We start from the raw sequence: 18,839 nt of genomic DNA on the forward strand, positions 1-18,839 counted from the left end.
TTGCAGGCTTTTGTGTGAGACGCGTGAGGAGGACGAAGAAGAGTTGCACCTCTTTCTTCTTCTTCTTCTTCTTCTGCCACTTGCAGCTGCCACTCTTGCGAACTAGCACATGCTGCGATGCGCAGCCCACTTTTGGCATGATGCTGATGATGATGATGATGAAGAGGAAGACGCGCACCGACGGCGCGCGCAAAAGCCGGGCAACACCGGCAGTTTGGATATGAACCAAAAACAAGAAAAAATGTCTTTCAGGGGAACGCGAATAGGATGAAGAAGGTCCGGGAGGACTTGGGAAGACTTGTCGCAAGCGAGCAGTCGCGGTTGGCCAGCATGACCTCCGTCTGGTTCCTCTTCTTCCTTGTGGCTCTCAATGCAAGGTATGTTGTCATATTCATTCAAAAAGAATTATAAATAACAGAATATATGAATTGGGGTAAAAAATAAAAAAAGAGAGAGAGAGGGTTGGATAATTAACTGTAAATTTTCTGAAAGTTGCTGGTAAATTTCCATGAGAAAGTGAGATGTGAAGTTTGTAATTTTGTGTTTTTAAACCACAAAGTGTATTAACTCATTCATTGCCATCGACGGCTATAGACGTCCAAAATTCAGTTGAACTATTTCTATTAGTTTAACATTTTCCCCACTTTTGTTAACAAGAGTATGAATACCTAGAATTTTTTATTGTATTAGAACAGATATAAAATGTGTGATTAATGGTGAGTTAACTAGTGATTAAAAATTTTAATCACCTGATGCCTCTAATTTTTAATAATCTTTTCTTTAAAAAAAAAAAAAAAAAGATTGAAGAAAAGATTATTAAAAATTAGGGGCATCAGGTGATTAAAATTTGTAATCGTAATTAATCGCATTACTTCACTAGTTAACTCACAATTAATCACAAATTTATATCTGTTCTAAATGTACAAAAAAAATATACGCTTTCATACTCTTGTTAACAAAAATGGATTTAAAAAAAACAAAAACTAATTCAGTTCAAATTATTTGTTTTAGGTCTATTGCTGTCAATGGCAGTAAATGAGTTAAACATTCTGATTTTCCTTGGGGGGGGGGGATATTATGGAAAAAATATCTAATTTTATTGTAGTTGCAAAAATAAAAAATGGCCGTTTAGTCTATGGGATTTTGTGCACGTGTGTTTAGGTGTGTGGCATCCGACTACAAGGAGGACTACGAGGACGTGACGGTCCATCAGATGTTGCCATCCAAATCTCAGCAGTCGCACGCCACGGAAATCCTCAACGGGCTCCTCAAGGAGTACGACCGCAAGCTCAGGCCCGACATTGGAGGTCATTACTACGATTATTGTTATTATTGACAATATTCATACTGTCAATAAGTTGAAGTGAAATGAGCTTCCTTTTGAAAGTAATGCTTTGCCACCATCTTGTGGCTTCTTGGTGCCGAGGAACTACTATGTTGAAGTGAGTTGAGTAGTAATGGGCTAGTCGATGACATGTCCCAATACTTTTGTCAAAGTCATCGAAGGACGACAATCAGGACACTTTTTCTTTTCTTTTTTTTCCTGTTCGTTACACACGCAGCAGATGGCCATTTCATCGCCATGGCGACACACCTTGCCCTGTCAGAGGCTCTCCCGCGGGTGACACTGATTGATTGATTGACTCATTCATCCAATTTCATTGCAGTTATTTACTTACTATTAATCCCAGATGCGCTTTGTGAACAAACAGCCCCGATCTGGATCTTGCCTGACTGGCGCGCTGCATTCAAGTCTGTCCGGAGCGCAGTGTGAAGACGTATACTGCTATGTTAGCATTTAGAGCTAACCGCTAACTATACATTTGCAACGCAATCAGTCTGTAGCTAACACGAGAAGCTAATGTAGCAGTCTACGTCTTTGCTAAGTTTTCCTTCTGGTGTGAAATAAGTCATTTTGAGCACACTCACTGCTTTTATTTTGGTGGGTTTCAACTTCCTGTTGGTCGGATAGTACTCTAAAGGGGCTTTTTGTTGTTTTTTATGACTATATAAGGAGTACTCAGTGAAGATGTAAACTGCTACATCATCATAATAGTGCTATCTGAGTCATGTTTAGTGCACGTGTAGAAAAATAACCGCGGAAACACTCGCAATTAAGTTGCGACCGCCATACACCGCTACATTAGCATCTACAGCTAGCCGCTAGCTCGCCAGCTATCCTCAGGTGTCCTAAGCAAAACAGTGAAGCATTTCTCTGTGTGATATTGATTTTCCGCGCCGTTTGTTCTTTTATTTAAAAGAAGAAACGAAAAAGAAAGCAAAGTTAATCCTCCTCCTTTGATGAGTTTATATTGGAAATCAAAGCTGGATTATCCAGCAGTCTGAGAAGTAGACGAAGAAAGGAGATGCCTTTCTCTTGCTTGCGCTGAGTGGAATCGATTGGCTTGAAGTTCCACATTAGAACGGCTTTATCGACAAAATTAAAACACATGGTTCGCTTTAAAAACACACGACTTGCAGCTTCATATATATGTATATATATATATAGGAAATCAACACGATATTTCATACAAGATGTTTAATCGATGCGATCAAGTGTTGCCACGTTTTGTGGTCATGCAAAGTGGTGAGTGTTCAATCGGCCTTAAGCGGTGCTTCACATTGCGCGTGTGTGACAAAAATATGCACAAGTGGCACTCTTCTCCACTAATTCACGTTCTCTTACTCCTCAACAGTGAAGCCAACTGTCATCGACGTGGACATTTTGGTCAACAGCATCGGACCCGTGTCCTCCATTAATATGGTAAGAACCTGTTAAAGATTTCAAAAGCACCAATAATCGGTCGGTTAAAAATGGTTTAGTTTGCGTCACAGAATTTACCGGTATGTCATCACGTTTTTTTCTTTCACCTTGCCGTAATATGAGGCTGTGTCATACCACTTTCGCTATTGTTTCAGGCTTTCTGCACACACAAAGAACAATTTCATTTTACTTTCAGGATTTCACAATCAAAGGGCTAATAGCCGTTTATTAGCATAAGCTATTGTGTGGCGATACAAAAAAAGATGAGGCGGCATACCTTAGTGCCTGCGTAAGAGCTTTTGTTCAATCACAATAACAAAACATCACCGCCATTCTTCTACATTCTACACATTTAGCTTATTATATCCTAAACGTGCTGTTCGTGCTAAATTTCAAGTGTTAAGAGCAGTTGGTTGGCACACACACACACGCAGTCTTCGGCGAGCTCACCTTGTGATAATCAACCAGCGGATTGTGGACGTCTTTGCAATCAAATGGTGACTTTGTACTCATTAGAACCTAATCAAGACCTGCAAGGAACAGGAGAATCACCAAGGCCATTAGGATTCACTTGATAAAATATTTTCCCCCCAACTAATTAAGTTCCATATAAGAGCCAATCTTCAGTTTTCTAAATTCCTGGCTCAGTCTGAAAATCGGACAATGTTTTTGATCATCACAAAATTTCATGTTCAAGGTTTCACTAACTTGAAACGGTTTTGAGTTCATGACTCAAAAATTGTTTTGGTTTTGAAACATCACAAATGTTTAGTATAGCTTGTACCTGTATGTCATGTTTATACGATACTCAAAAATTGTCACGAAAACACTTGAACCAAACAATGCTTTCTACAACAATACAAAATATAAATATAGACAAAGTGCAATGTCTGCAGAAATTGCGTGGGAATGCTGAAAAGCTGAATGCTATTAGCTGAATGCTTTAGCATTCCCACAACAAACACACAAAACTATTTCAAATTTTGGCAAATCATGGTCAATACCCACTTAATGTTTTTAATCAAAATATTTTAAAATACTACAAATAAAATACAATTCCAATAAAAGGAAAAAAAAAATGTATTTTTTTTCTGTTTCCAAACAAAAGCTTTTTAAAAAAAAAAAATCAAAAGAAACTTTCTTTTGTCAGAATTTTGTGAACTGATCAGCGGGGGTGCCAATCAATCACTTCCCAGCCTCGCGCACGTCGCCCTCTAATGGGGAATTATCCCGCAGATTAGCAGGCTGCAAATGTCTGCTTCTTATACTTCCTCAAATGCACTCTCACGTTGGCACCATTTATGCCATCCTCCATTATATGTGGGATAATGTACCGTTTTTCTTGTTCTGTTCCCCGCTGTGGCGCACAATTAAAGGTCGCCAGCGCCCCGTTCTCCCGTTGCTTGTAATTGGTCCGACTTAAGCGGCTTTGACCAAAGGTCAAACGCAACATGAAAATATTTGGGAAGCTGGAGGTGGCAAAAGTGTTCCACGGTTGCCATGGCGATGTTCTGCTTGCTCGCCTCACTTAGCGGTGAAGTCGTAATAATAGTCATTCAAGCCCTCGGACCGCTTTTTAATGGCAAAACGTCAAGATGATTGTCTAGCTTTGCAGGGTTGCTACCGGGTGAAAAATGACTGACATCCTGTTCAGTTTCGAACATGCGTGTTGAGATTTTTTTTTGCACGGCTGATTATGATTGACTTGTCCACCCAACTTTGTATCGATAGGTAATACTGTTGAACATTTAAAAAAAAAAAAAAAAAAAAATTTTTTAATGGGTGCTACCAAGTGAGAAGTGACTGATTGAAACCAAAATGGCCGACTTCCTGTTCAGTTTTGAATATGGTATTTTTACCATTTTTATTTTTGGTATATGGTATTTTGAGTATTTTTTGTCCATTCTATTATGATAGACATGACTACCCAATTTTGTGTTGATTAGTGAAACTGGTGTCATGAGCTAATCTTTAAGAAACTTTTCGATGGGTGCTATCAAGTGAGAAATGTCTCGTGGAAACCAAAATGGCTGACTTGCCGTTAAATAACTAAAACTATTTTTTTTTTAAACTAACAGAACCACCCTGAAAACTAACGAACTTTAATTAAAAAAACAAAACGAAATAAAATGAAAATTCTAAAACTATAATAACCCTGGTCATGTTATGACAGAAGAATGAAAAAGAATAATGAAGAATAATGACAGTCGTTCCTCGAAGGCCTAATCACGATCCATCAGGATTGCGAAAAAGTCTTCCCGTGTTGGTTCTTCCAGGAATACCAAATCGACATCATCTTCGCGCAGACGTGGACCGACAGCCGTCTGAGTTACAACAGCACCGTGAAGATCTTGACGCTCAACAGCAACATGGTGGGCCTCATCTGGCTGCCCGACACCATCTTCAGGAACGCCAAGAACGCCGACGCCCACTGGATCACCATGCCCAATCAGCTGCTCAGAATATGGAACGACGGCAAGATACTTTACACCCTGAGGTAAACAAATGCCTTTCCCCATGAACTCCAGTATAGCAACAGTTGCTAAGCTAGCAACAGTTGCTATGCTATCTTTCCTCATCAACTCGAGCGTAGCCAAATTTGGTCTATTGCCATTCGTTCGAGTGGCGTAATGCGTAGTATTCACAGATATGAGCGCACGGTTAGCGTGGCTAGCCGTCATGTCGAAGCGGCAGCCATATTGGCAGGGGCGACTTTCCCGTCAGGCAACACGTGGAAATAGAAAATAAGTCAGAACTTGCTCATATCTCAACCGATTCTCATGTTGTTGACTTTTTTTGTCAATGCTAAAGTGTGTGCAATCAATATTCAATTTGAAAATGATCCAAAAATGTAGTTTTACCTGTGACTCTTGTAGTAAATGTTTGGCATTGTACACAACCGAATGCAGCACAATGTGAAGGCATCGTATCTACCTATTCATATCTGCGATAATGATGTAATGAGTGATAATAATGTTATGAGTAGCGTAGCACAATTGTTGCCATATCATTGGAAAGCCGAGCTCATTCTCTTTTTGATTATGCCAAAACTTCATTTCCGAAATTTGGGTCAGAGCGACTCATTTTGCTATGCCGGGTCACAAATATGCTTACGTATGCGCACCATGTTTCATGTTGAAAAGTGTTTCCGTGGCAACCTAACCCTAATTCTCATTTAGACGGCCACTACTTAGGAAGATACAGCTAACAAATTTAGTTATGTTGGTCATAAATGAAATAAGGAAGCACATGCTTTTAAGCTTTTTAATGTGACCTGAACTCGCATTCATCAACTAATATCTATTTCGGAAACAATTTCCTGTGTGAGTCAGAGAAAATGTGTCTTTTTTTCCCTTGGTAATTAACCCCCCAAAAAATATCCAGCAACTGCGCTTTGTGCTCTGTTTAAGTCCTCTCTGAAGTTCACCTCGACCTGCTAAACATCGACAAACATCAGGCGAGGTCATTTCCAACCTGGTGGATTTATGTGGGAATTTTTAGGGGCTACATCGCCAATGCTATTCATAGCCTGTCTATGGCATTTGCCATTATGTGTTAGCAGTAAGCTAGTGGACTTTTAGCGCTCGGATTTCAAATGTTTGCTCACAAGTCAAAGCAGAAATTCGGCCAAATGACAGCTTCCTTTTTTTTTTGAAAGACTCTTAAGTCAAGTGACTCGTACCTCGAGGTATCAGCGTTCTTTTAATAATGTGCAAGCATGATGTCATTGATGTACAACAGCTGATATTGCGGATGGGCGTAATTTGTCATTGCAGACTGACCATTAACGCAGAGTGCCAGCTGCAGCTGCACAACTTTCCCATGGACGAACACTCGTGTCCGCTCATCTTCTCCAGCTGTGAGTCTGCGACCTTGACTTTATTTCACGCAATTTGATTGCGTCAAACTTTTGATATTACATTTCGATTCAAAATTCAGTATTTGTTGCCAGGTTATCCTCTAGGTGATAGTGTTCATTATTTTAAAAAATGATCTCAATAAACAGGATTTTTTCAAATTTTATTTCAGATTTAATCATTTCAATTATTTTGATAAATGGAGTAATGCTTATAAAACAATAATACACATAAAGATTTGATCAAATTACTTCATTTAAATGTGTACATGTTTTCATGCTACATGAATTTTATTTTAACTTTTCACAGTTCAATTTATGGCATGAATATCTTTTTCTTTAGTAGTTTAAAAATATATATTTTCATGCATCCATATATTTGAAATAATCATGTAAAAAAATAATTATGTTAGCATTTAGAAATAATATCCAAACAAACTGAAAAAAATAATTATTTTCGTTTATGAGATTTATTATAATTTTCTGTAATAATATTATCTAAAGTATGCATCTGTATTGCATCTAGTTTTTTTTTTAGTTTTTTTTTTTTTACTTTATTTGAGTACTGTATAGTTCAAGGGTCAGTGCATGAGCAAACCATACTGTTTATGGAGAATATTCAAATAATTGAAGCTAATTTGTTCTTTTCGGAGTGCGTATGAAACTGGTAGGAAAGAATCGACCCCTGCTCTATATCCGTCTTTTTCTTTTTTTCATTTTTCATTCAATTTTGGTTCCTGTACCTCTGAAGTCTTGCTCGTAATTAGATTTATTCATTTGAACAAAAGGACGTGTATGCACCATGTAATAATTAAAGGCACTTTTTAAAGGCGGCACTTATGTGTAAATGAATGCGGTTCGCATTGTGCCATGCCTGGGGACGCTTCTGAGCGAGCGGTCGCCGAATGTAATGAAAGCCTTCGGGGGAGAAACTCAAAGCCATTTACCTTTACTTAAGGAAGTCAGTAGATGTGACAGCCGTTGCCAAGGCAACCACTCCATCTTCTACTTCTCGTGGAGTCCGTCCCAGAGGACCGGGGGGGGGGGGGGGAGGGGGGACGTGCCTCTGGGGCTTTCTCGCTAATCAACTCATTACAATGCTGATAATGCGGCCCACTTGGACGTATACCGTAGATGGCAGCGCTACTGTTAGCATCTAGCATGTTAGCTCCTTTTCTCATTTGAGAACTGACTATGTGGCAAGATGGGAAATGCTGTTCCAGCTGCCTTAGCACTATTTTTTTTTTATCATATAACAAGATAACATGCTAACAGTTGGTATGCTAACAATAATGTTAGCATGCCAACTGTTAGCACATTTCTCCATTCATTTTTGATGTTTTTAAGACAGTAATGATTGTTTGAAATTGGAAAAAAAAAAGTGATCCAGCCTCATTAGCTCTTTCTTAATAAGATAGCATGCTAACAATTTAAATTGGAAAAAAAATATTAAGTGATTCAGCTTCATTAGCTCTTTTTTGTTATAAGAAGATAACATGCTAACAGTTGATATGCTAACATATAACAGTTGCTAGCATGTTAGCCTCACACTTCTTTTAATGTGGTTTAAAGTCTAAGGCAGTAATAATTGTTTTAAATTGAAGAAAACTTTATTCATCGGTTTTAATGGGGCAGTTGAGGTCCCCTGGACATCTTGGGGCTCAAGGAAACTGCCTGTATTTGCCTAATCATCCCCTGGCTAACATATAGCAAGATAGCAACTCAAGTATGAAAAGCGCTAAGTCAGATGGGGCACAAATTTGATAAATTTATACCTTAATTTTCTTGAGTAAAACAGTCAAATCAGCAACTTTTTTTTTTTACACAAGTATCTGTACATAAGTACAGTGTGAGTACTTTTGCTACATCTGGCCAAGGGTCAGGCGCTGTGTTTCGGAACCGTTGCAGACGGGTACCCGCGAGACGAGATGGTCTACAAGTGGAGGAGGAACTCGGTGGAAGCGGCGGACCAAAAGTCCTGGCGCCTCTACCAGTTTGACTTCATGGGCCTCAGGAATACCACTGACATCATCAAGACCACCGCGGGTACTCGACACCGAAAGTCGTTCGGATCAAAAAAAAAGAAGTGAGACTTTTGAAATTCTGGATAAGCTCAGTAAAAGTATGCGCCTCCTTGCAGGCGACTACGTGGTGATGACGGTGCACTTTGACCTCAAGAGACGAATGGGCTACTTCACCATCCAGACGTACATCCCCTGCATCCTCACCGTGGTCCTGTCCTGGGTCTCCTTCTGGATCAAGAAGGACGCCACGCCGGCCAGGACGGCTTTAGGTCAGACCAGACTTCCACCCCGAAACCTGGCTTGAAACCTTAGTCTGTAAAACCCTACTTTTTTTTTTTTTTTGAACACCCCAACACAGGCTTTGAAATCACCTTTTCAAACTATATCCGTATGAAATTGTAACCCTGGCGGTAAACCAGAATTTGAAACCTTAGCCCATGTTTGAAACTCTGACCTAACTTGAAACCCTACTCCTACTTTCAAACCTCGACCTTTCCTATAATAATAGTAATAATAATAATGATTGTAATGCATGATAGTGTCAGGGGAATTTTTTAGGCAGGTTGGGGGAGTCCAGGTGTTTCGTGTAAACAGGCCAGGGTAAAGCGAAAGGGAAACATGGTGGCATGCGGGCCTAAAATAGCCGCTGGGGCCAGCTTGTTGCCATGGCGACAAAGGCGTACAGGCGAGGGAGCGAGGTAGGGATGGAGGAGGGAATCACGTGCGCACGTTCCAGGAAGAGTGGACGACGTCAAGTACATATTGCGTACGGACGCGCTAAGTTTAGAAATGTATCATTTAAAAAAAAAAAAAAAAGTGACGTTAGACTTAACAAGTGGACATTCGCTAAGTCTTGATAGCTGAATTTGAAACCCTAACACTACTTTAAAACACTTCCACAGACCATCTAACCCTGAGGCGGACTTGAAACGCTAACCCAGGCTTGCCGTCTTTGACTTAAGACCCTCGTCGCCTTTTAACAAAACAAATTTAACAATCTAGGTCTGAAACCCTATCGCAAGCCCCGCCCCCTTTTTGGGGGAAACCCTTCAAATTAGATTTATGTGCAGGCTTGAAAGCTGACTTTGAAACCCGACTTTGAAATGTTTTGCAGGCATCACGACGGTGCTGACGATGACCACGCTGAGTGCGGTGGCGAGGACGTCCCTGCCGCGCGTGTCCTACGTGACGGCCATGGACCTTTTCGTCACCGTCTGCTTCCTGTTCGTCTTTGCCGCCCTGATGGAGTACGCCACCCTCAACTATTACTCCAGCTGCACCCGCGCGTCAGCCTGCATGGATAGGAAACGCCATGTAAGGACGCCACGCTTTTTAAAGGCCGTTCGGGAAGTCGGGGTTTGGATTTCAAGCGCAGGTTTTGAATTGCAAGTTTGGATTTGAAAATAGGATTTCAAACTTGCAGTGAGGGTTTTAGCCAGTGGTTTATAGTCGGGTTTGAAATCAGGGTTTGGATTTGTTTCAAATTAGCGGTTCAAGTCAGGGTTTAGGCTTCATACACAGGTTGAAGTTTCATGTTAGGGTTTTAAGCTAGGGTTTCTAGCCAGGCTTCACGTTTTAAACACAGCTTAGGGTTTCAAGCAAAGGGTAGGATTTCAAATTAGGGTTTGAAGACAGGTTGGGGATTTTAAGACTGTTAGGGGTTTTAGAGGGGTTAGGGTTTCAACAAGGGTTAAGGTGTCAAATTCAGGTTTTAAGACAGCCGTAGGGTTTCAAATTAAGGTTTCAAACAAGGATTGTGGTTTTCAAATTAGGGTTTTGAAGACCGGGTTATGGGTTCGAATTAAGGTTTCAAACAAGGGTTAGTATTTTAAATTAGGGGTTTAAGACTGGGTTAGGGTTTCAAATTAGGATTTTAATCAGGGTTAGGGTTTCAAGTCAGAAGTAGGATTTTAAGTTCATGTTGGAAATAAAGTTTTCAAGATGGAGATAGGGTTTTAAACGAGGGTTCCAGCCTGGGCTGGGGTTTCAAATTCCAGTTAGTGTTTCAAGCTTGAGTGCATGTGCGTTTTTGTTTCCAGAACTACTCGGCCCTGGATGCCAGGTGGCCTCCTCACACAGTGGTGGCCCTGAACAATGCCACCTACTGGCAGGACTTGGACGACACGTGCGCTTCGCAGTGTCTGGACGGCAAAGACTGCTTCAGCTTCTTCTGTTGCTACGACGACTGCAAAGACGGCGCGTGGCGGAGGGGACGCCTCCACGTAGACCTGCTGGACCTGGACGCCTACTCCAGGGTCTTTTTCCCAACCTCCTTCCTCCTGTTCAACGTGGTCTACTGGGTAGGGTATCTCTACCTTTAGCGTAACATATGCTAAAAAAAAAATAGGAGCCCTTTTAAGCTGTGTGCTTACGGTGACGCTAAGCTAGTCGGGGCAAATGCGTCGGCAATACTGTTGCGCATGATGGCATGTAATTATAACAAGGGAACTGGGAATAACTTTTCACAGGTAAAAGTATTGGGGGAGGGGGGGGGGTAAAAAAAGTACACCATGAAAATCGGTTGTGAAATTAATAAGTTAGAACTTTATTTTGATGTGTGTACATTGCCTTTGCTGGGCCCTTTGCCCCTGCCAATATGGCCACCATGTATATGCTATTGTTAGAGTCGGTCGGGGTTAAAGTTTGTGGTTTTGGGCTGTGATTAGAGTTTGGGGTTTATGGATTGGGTTAAAGCATTCCAGAGGCAAATGGCTAGCTGAGTTGCTAACTAGATAGTAGCTGGTTTAAAATGCCTTGCTAGCATAGCATTTATTTTTACTTTTTTGCCAAACCAAAAGTTATTTTTGGACAACACCCTCTAGAAATAGTCTACCTAGCTAAATTCCTACTTAGGTAATAATAGCTAGTAGCCTAAATTGCCTAGCTAACTTTCAATAGTTCAACACCTTTATAAGAATGTCTACTGTTAGCATGTACAACACAGTGTATGTACTGTAGTTAGCAGAGTTGCTAACTAGCTAATAGTACCTTTTAAATGCCTCACTCACTTATCGTTTCTTGGTTAAAATAATGAATGCAGTACAACATGAGGCTTGCAGTTGGTTCGAATTGGGATAAACACAACAGAGAATGGTTAGCTTTACAGCATATGCCCATCTTTAGACAACAGGACGACGAAGGCTCATTAGCGGCGGTTAGACGTTTGAATCCCACGTAGGACATTCAAACCATTCTCAGTGCCTTCACATCCTTTGCACACCATGTCGGGGACAAAAATTCAGAAAGGAAAGAAATACTTGCTCCATGACGTGCGTAGCATCTAGCTTGGCTTTGTAGGTCTGTCGCATCCATCTTTAAACAGACTTTCAGGGATCATTGCGCCTGATTCATCAATGCGCATAAGAATTTAAGAATATAATTTCAAAAATATAGATATAAATTGGCATTTTACATTTTTATTAAATGTTGGCGATCGCTTTGATCTAAGAAAAAATCCACACAATTCTCTATGTGAATCAATAATTCTGTACAGGTACATTGTGAATCAATGCTATTCTCATAAATAATCAGGGAATTATTGATTAATTGATGATAACAAACTTTATGGCGTTGTAAGGTTTCCACGGTAGTTAGTAGTTTTGAATACTTATAGTGAAAGTCGTATATATTTAGAAGGTATATGATGAGACAACGAATATTTTAGGAAGAATTGTGGTGACAAAACGTTATACCTACTAAAGCTAAGCTAAAGCCCATAGTTTCATGTATTATTCTTAATTATTAGAATTGTTACATACGTTGTACATATTAATAATGTATTGACTGAGGTAATTAGCAGCTTTATATCTATTTTTTTTTTTTTAGTTTTGATGAGTCTTCAGTGACAATACAATATAATACAATACAGCAGTGGACACTTAGCTTGACTTGCTAACTTGCTAATAATAACTGAAAACAAAAAAATGCCACCCCAAATTATTATAAAATTTTTTTTTTAACTTTGACAATAGTAGTTAAGTCCTAGTTAAGTTTAAGTCCTGAGTTTATGTACACATCAGGATGTTAACAAGATAAATAGCTTACTGGCTTGCTAACCAGCAGCCTAAAATCCATTGCTAACATAGTCATTTAAATTTTGGTCGTTTCAACAATGCTGAATGTTCAACACCTTCCTGAGAATGTTTACTATTAGCATATACTTAAAATAAATAAATAGAAGATGTAGAGGTAAATAGCTAGCTGAACTGCTAAATGGATAATCTTGGCTGACAGCCAGAAAATACCTCACCAACATATGTAAAAAAATAAAAATAAAAAAGGGGGCAGAATACGAGTTACGTTGCACAAAACTCCCTCTTCAAATCATATACCATTAGTGTTAGTAAAAAATACAGTAAGACATTACCATAGTAAATACCTAGCAGACTTGCTACATAGCTAATAGTAGCCAGTGGCCTAAAAGTGCATTGCTAACATATTATTTCAAGTCAAGATATTAAAGGCAAATAGCTCGTTTTGATCATAACTCATAACGCGCATATAATGCCTCACAACAAGTAATTTTTGGACAAAACTTAAGTTACAAATAGTACACACTTCTGAGAAGCGCTAGTGTTAGCACGATGTTATAAAGGTCACTAGCAAGTTAAGTTGCTAGTGGTACTTGTTAATGCCTTGAAAACGGAGCATTCTTTTGGTCCAAAAGTTTCAAATGGTAATCAAAGTTCACGATCCGCTCTTAATGTGTCCTTACCCGAGAGGTTATCAAGGTCACTCGTGAGCTAAGTTGCTAACTAATTGTAGCTTGTAGCCTCGCCTTGCTGACATCAAAAATAATATTTGATTGTATCGTTTGGGTTTTTAATTCTAGCGTACATCATGTGTTGATCAATAATCATACGACTAAGCTTATCATTTGATTTTTAGCAGGTTGTTTAAGCTTTTTTTTTTTTTTAAACAATGCAATAATGCCTGAATGGTGCTATGCGGCGCTGGTGATTTATAAACACGCATGCACATAATAATATTCAGCTGGAACATATTAGTAACTCCGTTACAAATTAATCATTTATGCTAATGGTTTGCTCATCTCTTGTACATTAGGTTATGTTATAAAGTACAAAAAAAAATGTTTTTATTGTTTGTTTTTTTTTATGAAATCTATATTACTGTATTTGTTTATACGTAACATTTCTTTGTCATGTTTTGAAAAAAAACAAAACGTGTGAAAGTAAACCAAAGACGCTTCATTAATTCTCTTGTAGCTCAAAGTGTGTCCGTGGGAGTTGTTTTCATGTATTCGGTGCAGTTTTGTGACCATTGGAACGGGCTTACTTAGCTTAGCATTGCTGTGGCTACTTCCCATCCACCATCTACCATCAGGGTGACCAGATGCCCTCTTTACCAAGGACATTGCAATTTTTTTCCGCTATTATCATTTTCAGTCCCTCTTCGTGACATTGTTGGCTGTTTTTTCTACCAATTGACTTTTTGTACCCCCCCCCAAAAAGTCTCATCAAATCTCATGTGAACGGGGCCACCATCTGTGCCATATTGAAGTGTAGCGGATGCATTTCTGTTGTCGCTATGGTGTGTATTTCTGCCCATTTCATTTCTGTGGCCTTTTTCCCCGATGTCGATGGCGTACCTTGGATCAGACGTTGAGATTGTGCTCGCTGGTGTTCAAAGTAAAGTCAGTAAACGGGCCGCCATTTTGTCGCAGGGCAAGCGGGGGCACAGCTGATAAGCATCCACCTCCTGCCGCTCCACTTTCTGTTTTTGCTTAATACATTTACAGATGATGAATTTTCAAGTGTGAATCACTGCGAAGACATTGTGAGGTAATAAAGTTTTTTATAAGTGTAATCAGGTGCCGTCATTGTGTATTGTGATTTAATTACAATCTACAAGAATAACCCAATAATGCACTTACAATGGTGTCCATTATGTTGTGATGGCGCCGGATGCAGGATAATGCCGGTTAATGAATGCACATTAGTGCCGGACTCCGGCATGGCCGTTTCTAGGCAACAGCACAAAGAAAACTGAAGAGGCTTCTTGAGGCTGACATTATAAATGTTGACCCGAGTCAAGTATTATATTCCTGCACTGATGCAAGAAAATGATGCGCTTTGAAAGCAGTCTTGATGTATTTAAGCTAGCAGGCAACACACACGGCCATCAAACAAAAAACTCTTTTGGTTGGGGCGAATATGCAAATGAAACGCTGTCAATAAAATATCAAGATTCTCAGCAGACCAAAAATAAGAAGAAAAAAACAGATCAAGTGGTCACAAACGAATTTGAATGTATATAATTTGTCGTTTAATTTTTTTCCACATTCTATTACTGTATTTTATGTATTCAGTTTTACTATTTAATTAATTGTATTATTTATGCTTTTTTTTTTTATCTTCAAGCTAAAACTATATCTCCCTCTCTAAAAACATTATAAAAAATAGGGAAATTAATTTTATTTACATATTTAATTATATAAAATTATTTTTTAAATATTTTATATAAAACATTTCACACACTAAAAGACAATTTAGAAAGGCCGTCAATTTTATTTTTCAATATATTTTTTTTTTAAATATGTACTGATTTACATTTTTAGTATATATATATATATATATATATATATATATATATATATATATATATATATATATATATATATATATATATATATATATATAATTTATTTTTAAAAATCTGATTGTATTACTGTATTTTATGTATTCAGTTTTACTATTTAATTAATTGTATTTATGCATTTTAAGATAAAACTATATTTCTCTCTCTCTAAAAACATTTTAAAAAGTAGGGAAATTAATTATCTTTACATATTTATATAAAAATTTTAAAATATTTTATATAAAACATTTCATATTTTTTATAATGAACACTAAAAAATCTAAAGAAAGGCCATCAGCTATTCTTTAATTGTTTTTTTTTAATGTGTACTGATTTACATTTAGTTGTACGTAGTTTTTTTGTCTAAAGATGATTATTTGTAAATAATTAAATATATGTATTACATATTTAAACTCAATCTTTTTCACATAAAAAATGAAGGATGGCTCCCCCAAAAAAGAAAAAATATATATTTTTAAATATTGTTATTTTTATTATTTTTTTAATGATGTGGGGAGCCACACATTGAAAGAGAGAAAAAAGACAAAACCTGAGAAAGAAATTTAAAAACATCAACTTTATTTCTCTGGGGCTCCTCTGAAGCGCTGCTGCTGACCAGACTTCGCGAGAACTAAAGTTCGAAATCACCGCTCGCCGCTTTACATCAGATCTCTTCCAACAGAGCACAATCATTTTACCGACATGAACGATGATAAAAATCCCTTTAAATGGGTGTTAGGTTCCTTTAAACATAAATAATAATAATAATCTTTTAGGGACTATTTTGTTTAATAAACAAGGCCATTATTTTACAGTAGTCATGGATAAGAATGATTTTTTTCTGCTTAATTGGACGGGTGAAATTTTTACAAATGGGTCATTTCCTTCCACTCCAGAGAGGAAAATGCTGGGATTTCGTCTTCTTGTTTGGTTTGTGGTCAAACCGGGACCATTGAAGCTTTGGATCGCTGGTTGTGGTCCGGTCCTGTGTAAACTCAAGTCCTGGATCACATGTTCCATCCGAGCCCGATGTGAGTGGCCAGCAGGTAGCACATGCCGATCATGCACGTCATGATCATCATGGGGAAGCCTAACCTGTCAGATCACGACAAAAAGAAAAGGACACCACATTACATACACTCATGATGAGATCCAGTATGAAGAAGTTGCCAACGTAAGATTTTTTTTTTAGTTATGAGCCATCAACGTTGGTAAGATTACACAAATATGAAACTTAAGTGTATAAGTGACCAGATGTCCTCTTTTCCGAGGACATTTGCCATCAATACCAATTTTACCAAGAAAGATATTGTTCCATTCATATGGATGCAAATTTTGCTAGTAAGATTTTTTTTTTTTTTAGTTATGAGCCATCCATAGTTTTGATTTTTGACAAACGTTGGTAAGATTACATATATGAAACTTAAGTGTGTAAGTGACCAGCTGTCCTCTTTTCCTAGGACATTTTCCATCAATACCAATTTTACCAAGAAAGATATTGTTCCATTCATATGGATGCAAATTTTGCTAGTAAGATTTTTTTTTTTTTTTTAGTTATGAGCCATCCATAGTTTAGATTTTATACAAACGTTGGTAAGATTACACAAATATGAAACTTTGGTGTACAAGTGACCAGCTATCCTCTTTTCCTAGGGCATTTGCCATCAATACCAATTGTACCAAGAAAGATATTGTTCCATTCATATGGATGCAAATTTTGCTAGTAAGATTTATTTATTTTTTTTAGTTATGAGCCATCCATAGTTTAGATTTTTTACAAATGTTGGTAAGATTATACAAATATGAAACTTAAGTGTATAAGTGACCAGATGTCCTCTTTTCCGAGGACACTTGCCATCAATACCAATTTTACCAAGAAAGATATTGTTCCATTCATATGGATGCAAATTTTGCTAGTAAGATTTTTTTGTTTTTAGTTATGAGCCATCCATAGTTTAGATTTTTTACAAATGTTGGTAAGATTACACAAATATGAAACTTAAGTGTATAAGTGACCAGCTATCCTCTTTTCCTAGGGCATTTGCCATCAATACCAATTGTACCAAGAAAGATATTGTTCCATTCATATGGATGCAATTTATTGCCTTGTTATTGAACAGCAAGTTTTGCTAAAAGTTGAACGCGATTTAAAAAATGTCAAATTAACTTCACCTGTAAAGATTAGTGGGTTTTAGAAATTTTAACCCTTATCAACTATTTGTGAGAATTGAACATGATGTCTACAATGCTAACACTTAGCCACCTAGCATCAGGACGTAAAAGTGAATACCTGGGCAACTACCAACTGTCGAATGATTTATTTATTTTTTCAACCGCTTTCCGAATGACTTCCGACTTCTTCCGTATGAACTTGTCTCACTTTGCCGCCAAGTGAGGCGTTCAATTTTAGCGCGTCCCCGTACGCTCGAGCGACTGCAGATGGTTGGCCGTTTGGCCGCCGCCCATGTCCTCCATGGACACATGGCGCCTCGCGGGGCTCGGGAGACTTTGCCCAGGGTCGTCAGTCAGCACGGATCGGTTGGACCCACACCAGAAAGCCTACATTCGCATTGTGCCAGACACTTGACATCAATATTAGGGCCCAAGACACAGGAAGTGCGACATTTGAAAGCAGCGGTCGTATTCCGTAAGGTCGTATTATTCATCTGGCTAAATAGTCAATTCCATTTCGGAGTATCTCAAACTTCTTGTCGATCAACCATTGGAGTCTCAAATTCTGTATCTGGTTGGCCTGTTTTTAACCTTAAGTCTGCAGCAGTTTAGCGAAGCAAGTCAAACTAAAAATTAATTCACTTCACGGTAACCTAATAAAATGTCCAAGCCGTGTAAATTATAATATAACACGGTAGCAACGAGCTAACACAATACCCACATATTAAATGAAGCATATAAACAATAGAGGGTTATAGTGTACTGTTGACGTAATGATGTCATCATTCATTTGTGACGTGAAAATAATTTAATATTAGGGGTGTCCCGATCAAATAATGAAAACGGTTCAATATCAGCCCCCCCCCCCCCCAAAAAAAAAACAGTAACGGATTATATCGGTCTAAACTTTTTCTTCCGAGGGCCACACACAAAAAAATAGAAAGATGCAAGGGCCACTTTGATTTTTTTTTTTTTAACCATAACTTATTTATTAAACACGGTAAAATCAATGAAGCAATTATACATTGTCGATATAATGTAGTTATTTTTGGAAAAACTGCTACTGCTAAAGGTCGTACGCAAGGCAAAGTTCTGTGTTTATATATATATGCATCATTTAAAAATAGGAAAAAAATGACCCCAATATTTTGAGTTGAACAAACATTCTAAATGTGATACGCAAACATTTATTAAATGCTTTACTTTATTGCATGTAATTATCATCCGCTGTCGCTAAAGGATAATTTATGGGAAAAATTAATAGTGTGATTAATCTGCATTAATTCATGATTAATGCGATAATTTTTTGTGATTAATTAATCAGTTAATACTTTGGCAGCACTAATATATATATATATATATTTATTTATTTATTTAACAGCTAGCATGCTCGAAAAAACACAGGAAGTGTTGTTTAAAGGTAAAT

General features: G+C 38.0%; 2 protein-coding genes across 8 annotated transcripts in view; one reads left to right on the top strand and one right to left on the bottom strand.

Annotated features, from left to right (window-relative positions):
• Window positions 1–18,839, top strand: part of gabrg3 (gamma-aminobutyric acid type A receptor subunit gamma3) — a 22,775-nt gene continuing 3,936 nt past the window's right edge. For 2 of the 6 annotated variants that reach the window (XM_077585113.1, XM_077585115.1), the window contains exons 1-9: window positions 2–377; window positions 1,162–1,307; window positions 2,697–2,764; window positions 5,041–5,261; window positions 6,541–6,623; window positions 8,529–8,666; window positions 8,761–8,913; window positions 9,759–9,958; window positions 10,684–10,944. In XM_077585113.1, the coding sequence (XP_077441239.1) occupies window positions 268–377; window positions 1,162–1,307; window positions 2,697–2,764; window positions 5,041–5,261; window positions 6,541–6,623; window positions 8,529–8,666; window positions 8,761–8,913; window positions 9,759–9,958; window positions 10,684–10,944 (1,380 nt within the window). In that variant the 5' untranslated portion in view covers window positions 2–267. Of the gene's footprint in view, window positions 378–1,161; window positions 1,308–1,862; window positions 1,943–2,195; window positions 2,588–2,696; window positions 2,765–5,040; window positions 5,262–6,540; window positions 6,624–8,528; window positions 8,667–8,760; window positions 8,914–9,758; window positions 9,959–10,683; window positions 10,945–18,839 lie in introns of those variants that run through there. The other 4 variants (XM_077585114.1, XM_077585119.1, XM_077585117.1 and 1 more) reach the window with 4 other exon arrangements.
• oca2 (oculocutaneous albinism II) overlaps window positions 15,824–18,839 on the bottom strand; it is a 26,233-nt gene continuing 23,217 nt past the window's right edge. For both annotated transcript variants that reach the window (XM_077585108.1, XM_077585109.1), the window contains one exon: window positions 15,824–16,336. In XM_077585108.1, the coding sequence (XP_077441234.1) occupies window positions 16,249–16,336 (88 nt within the window). In that variant the 3' untranslated portion in view covers window positions 15,824–16,248. The remainder of the gene's footprint in view (window positions 16,337–18,839) is intronic.

Source organism: Vanacampus margaritifer, chromosome 13 (assembly GCF_051991255.1).
Source record: "Vanacampus margaritifer isolate UIUO_Vmar chromosome 13, RoL_Vmar_1.0, whole genome shotgun sequence".
Lineage (NCBI taxonomy): Eukaryota > Metazoa > Chordata > Actinopteri > Syngnathiformes > Syngnathidae > Vanacampus > Vanacampus margaritifer.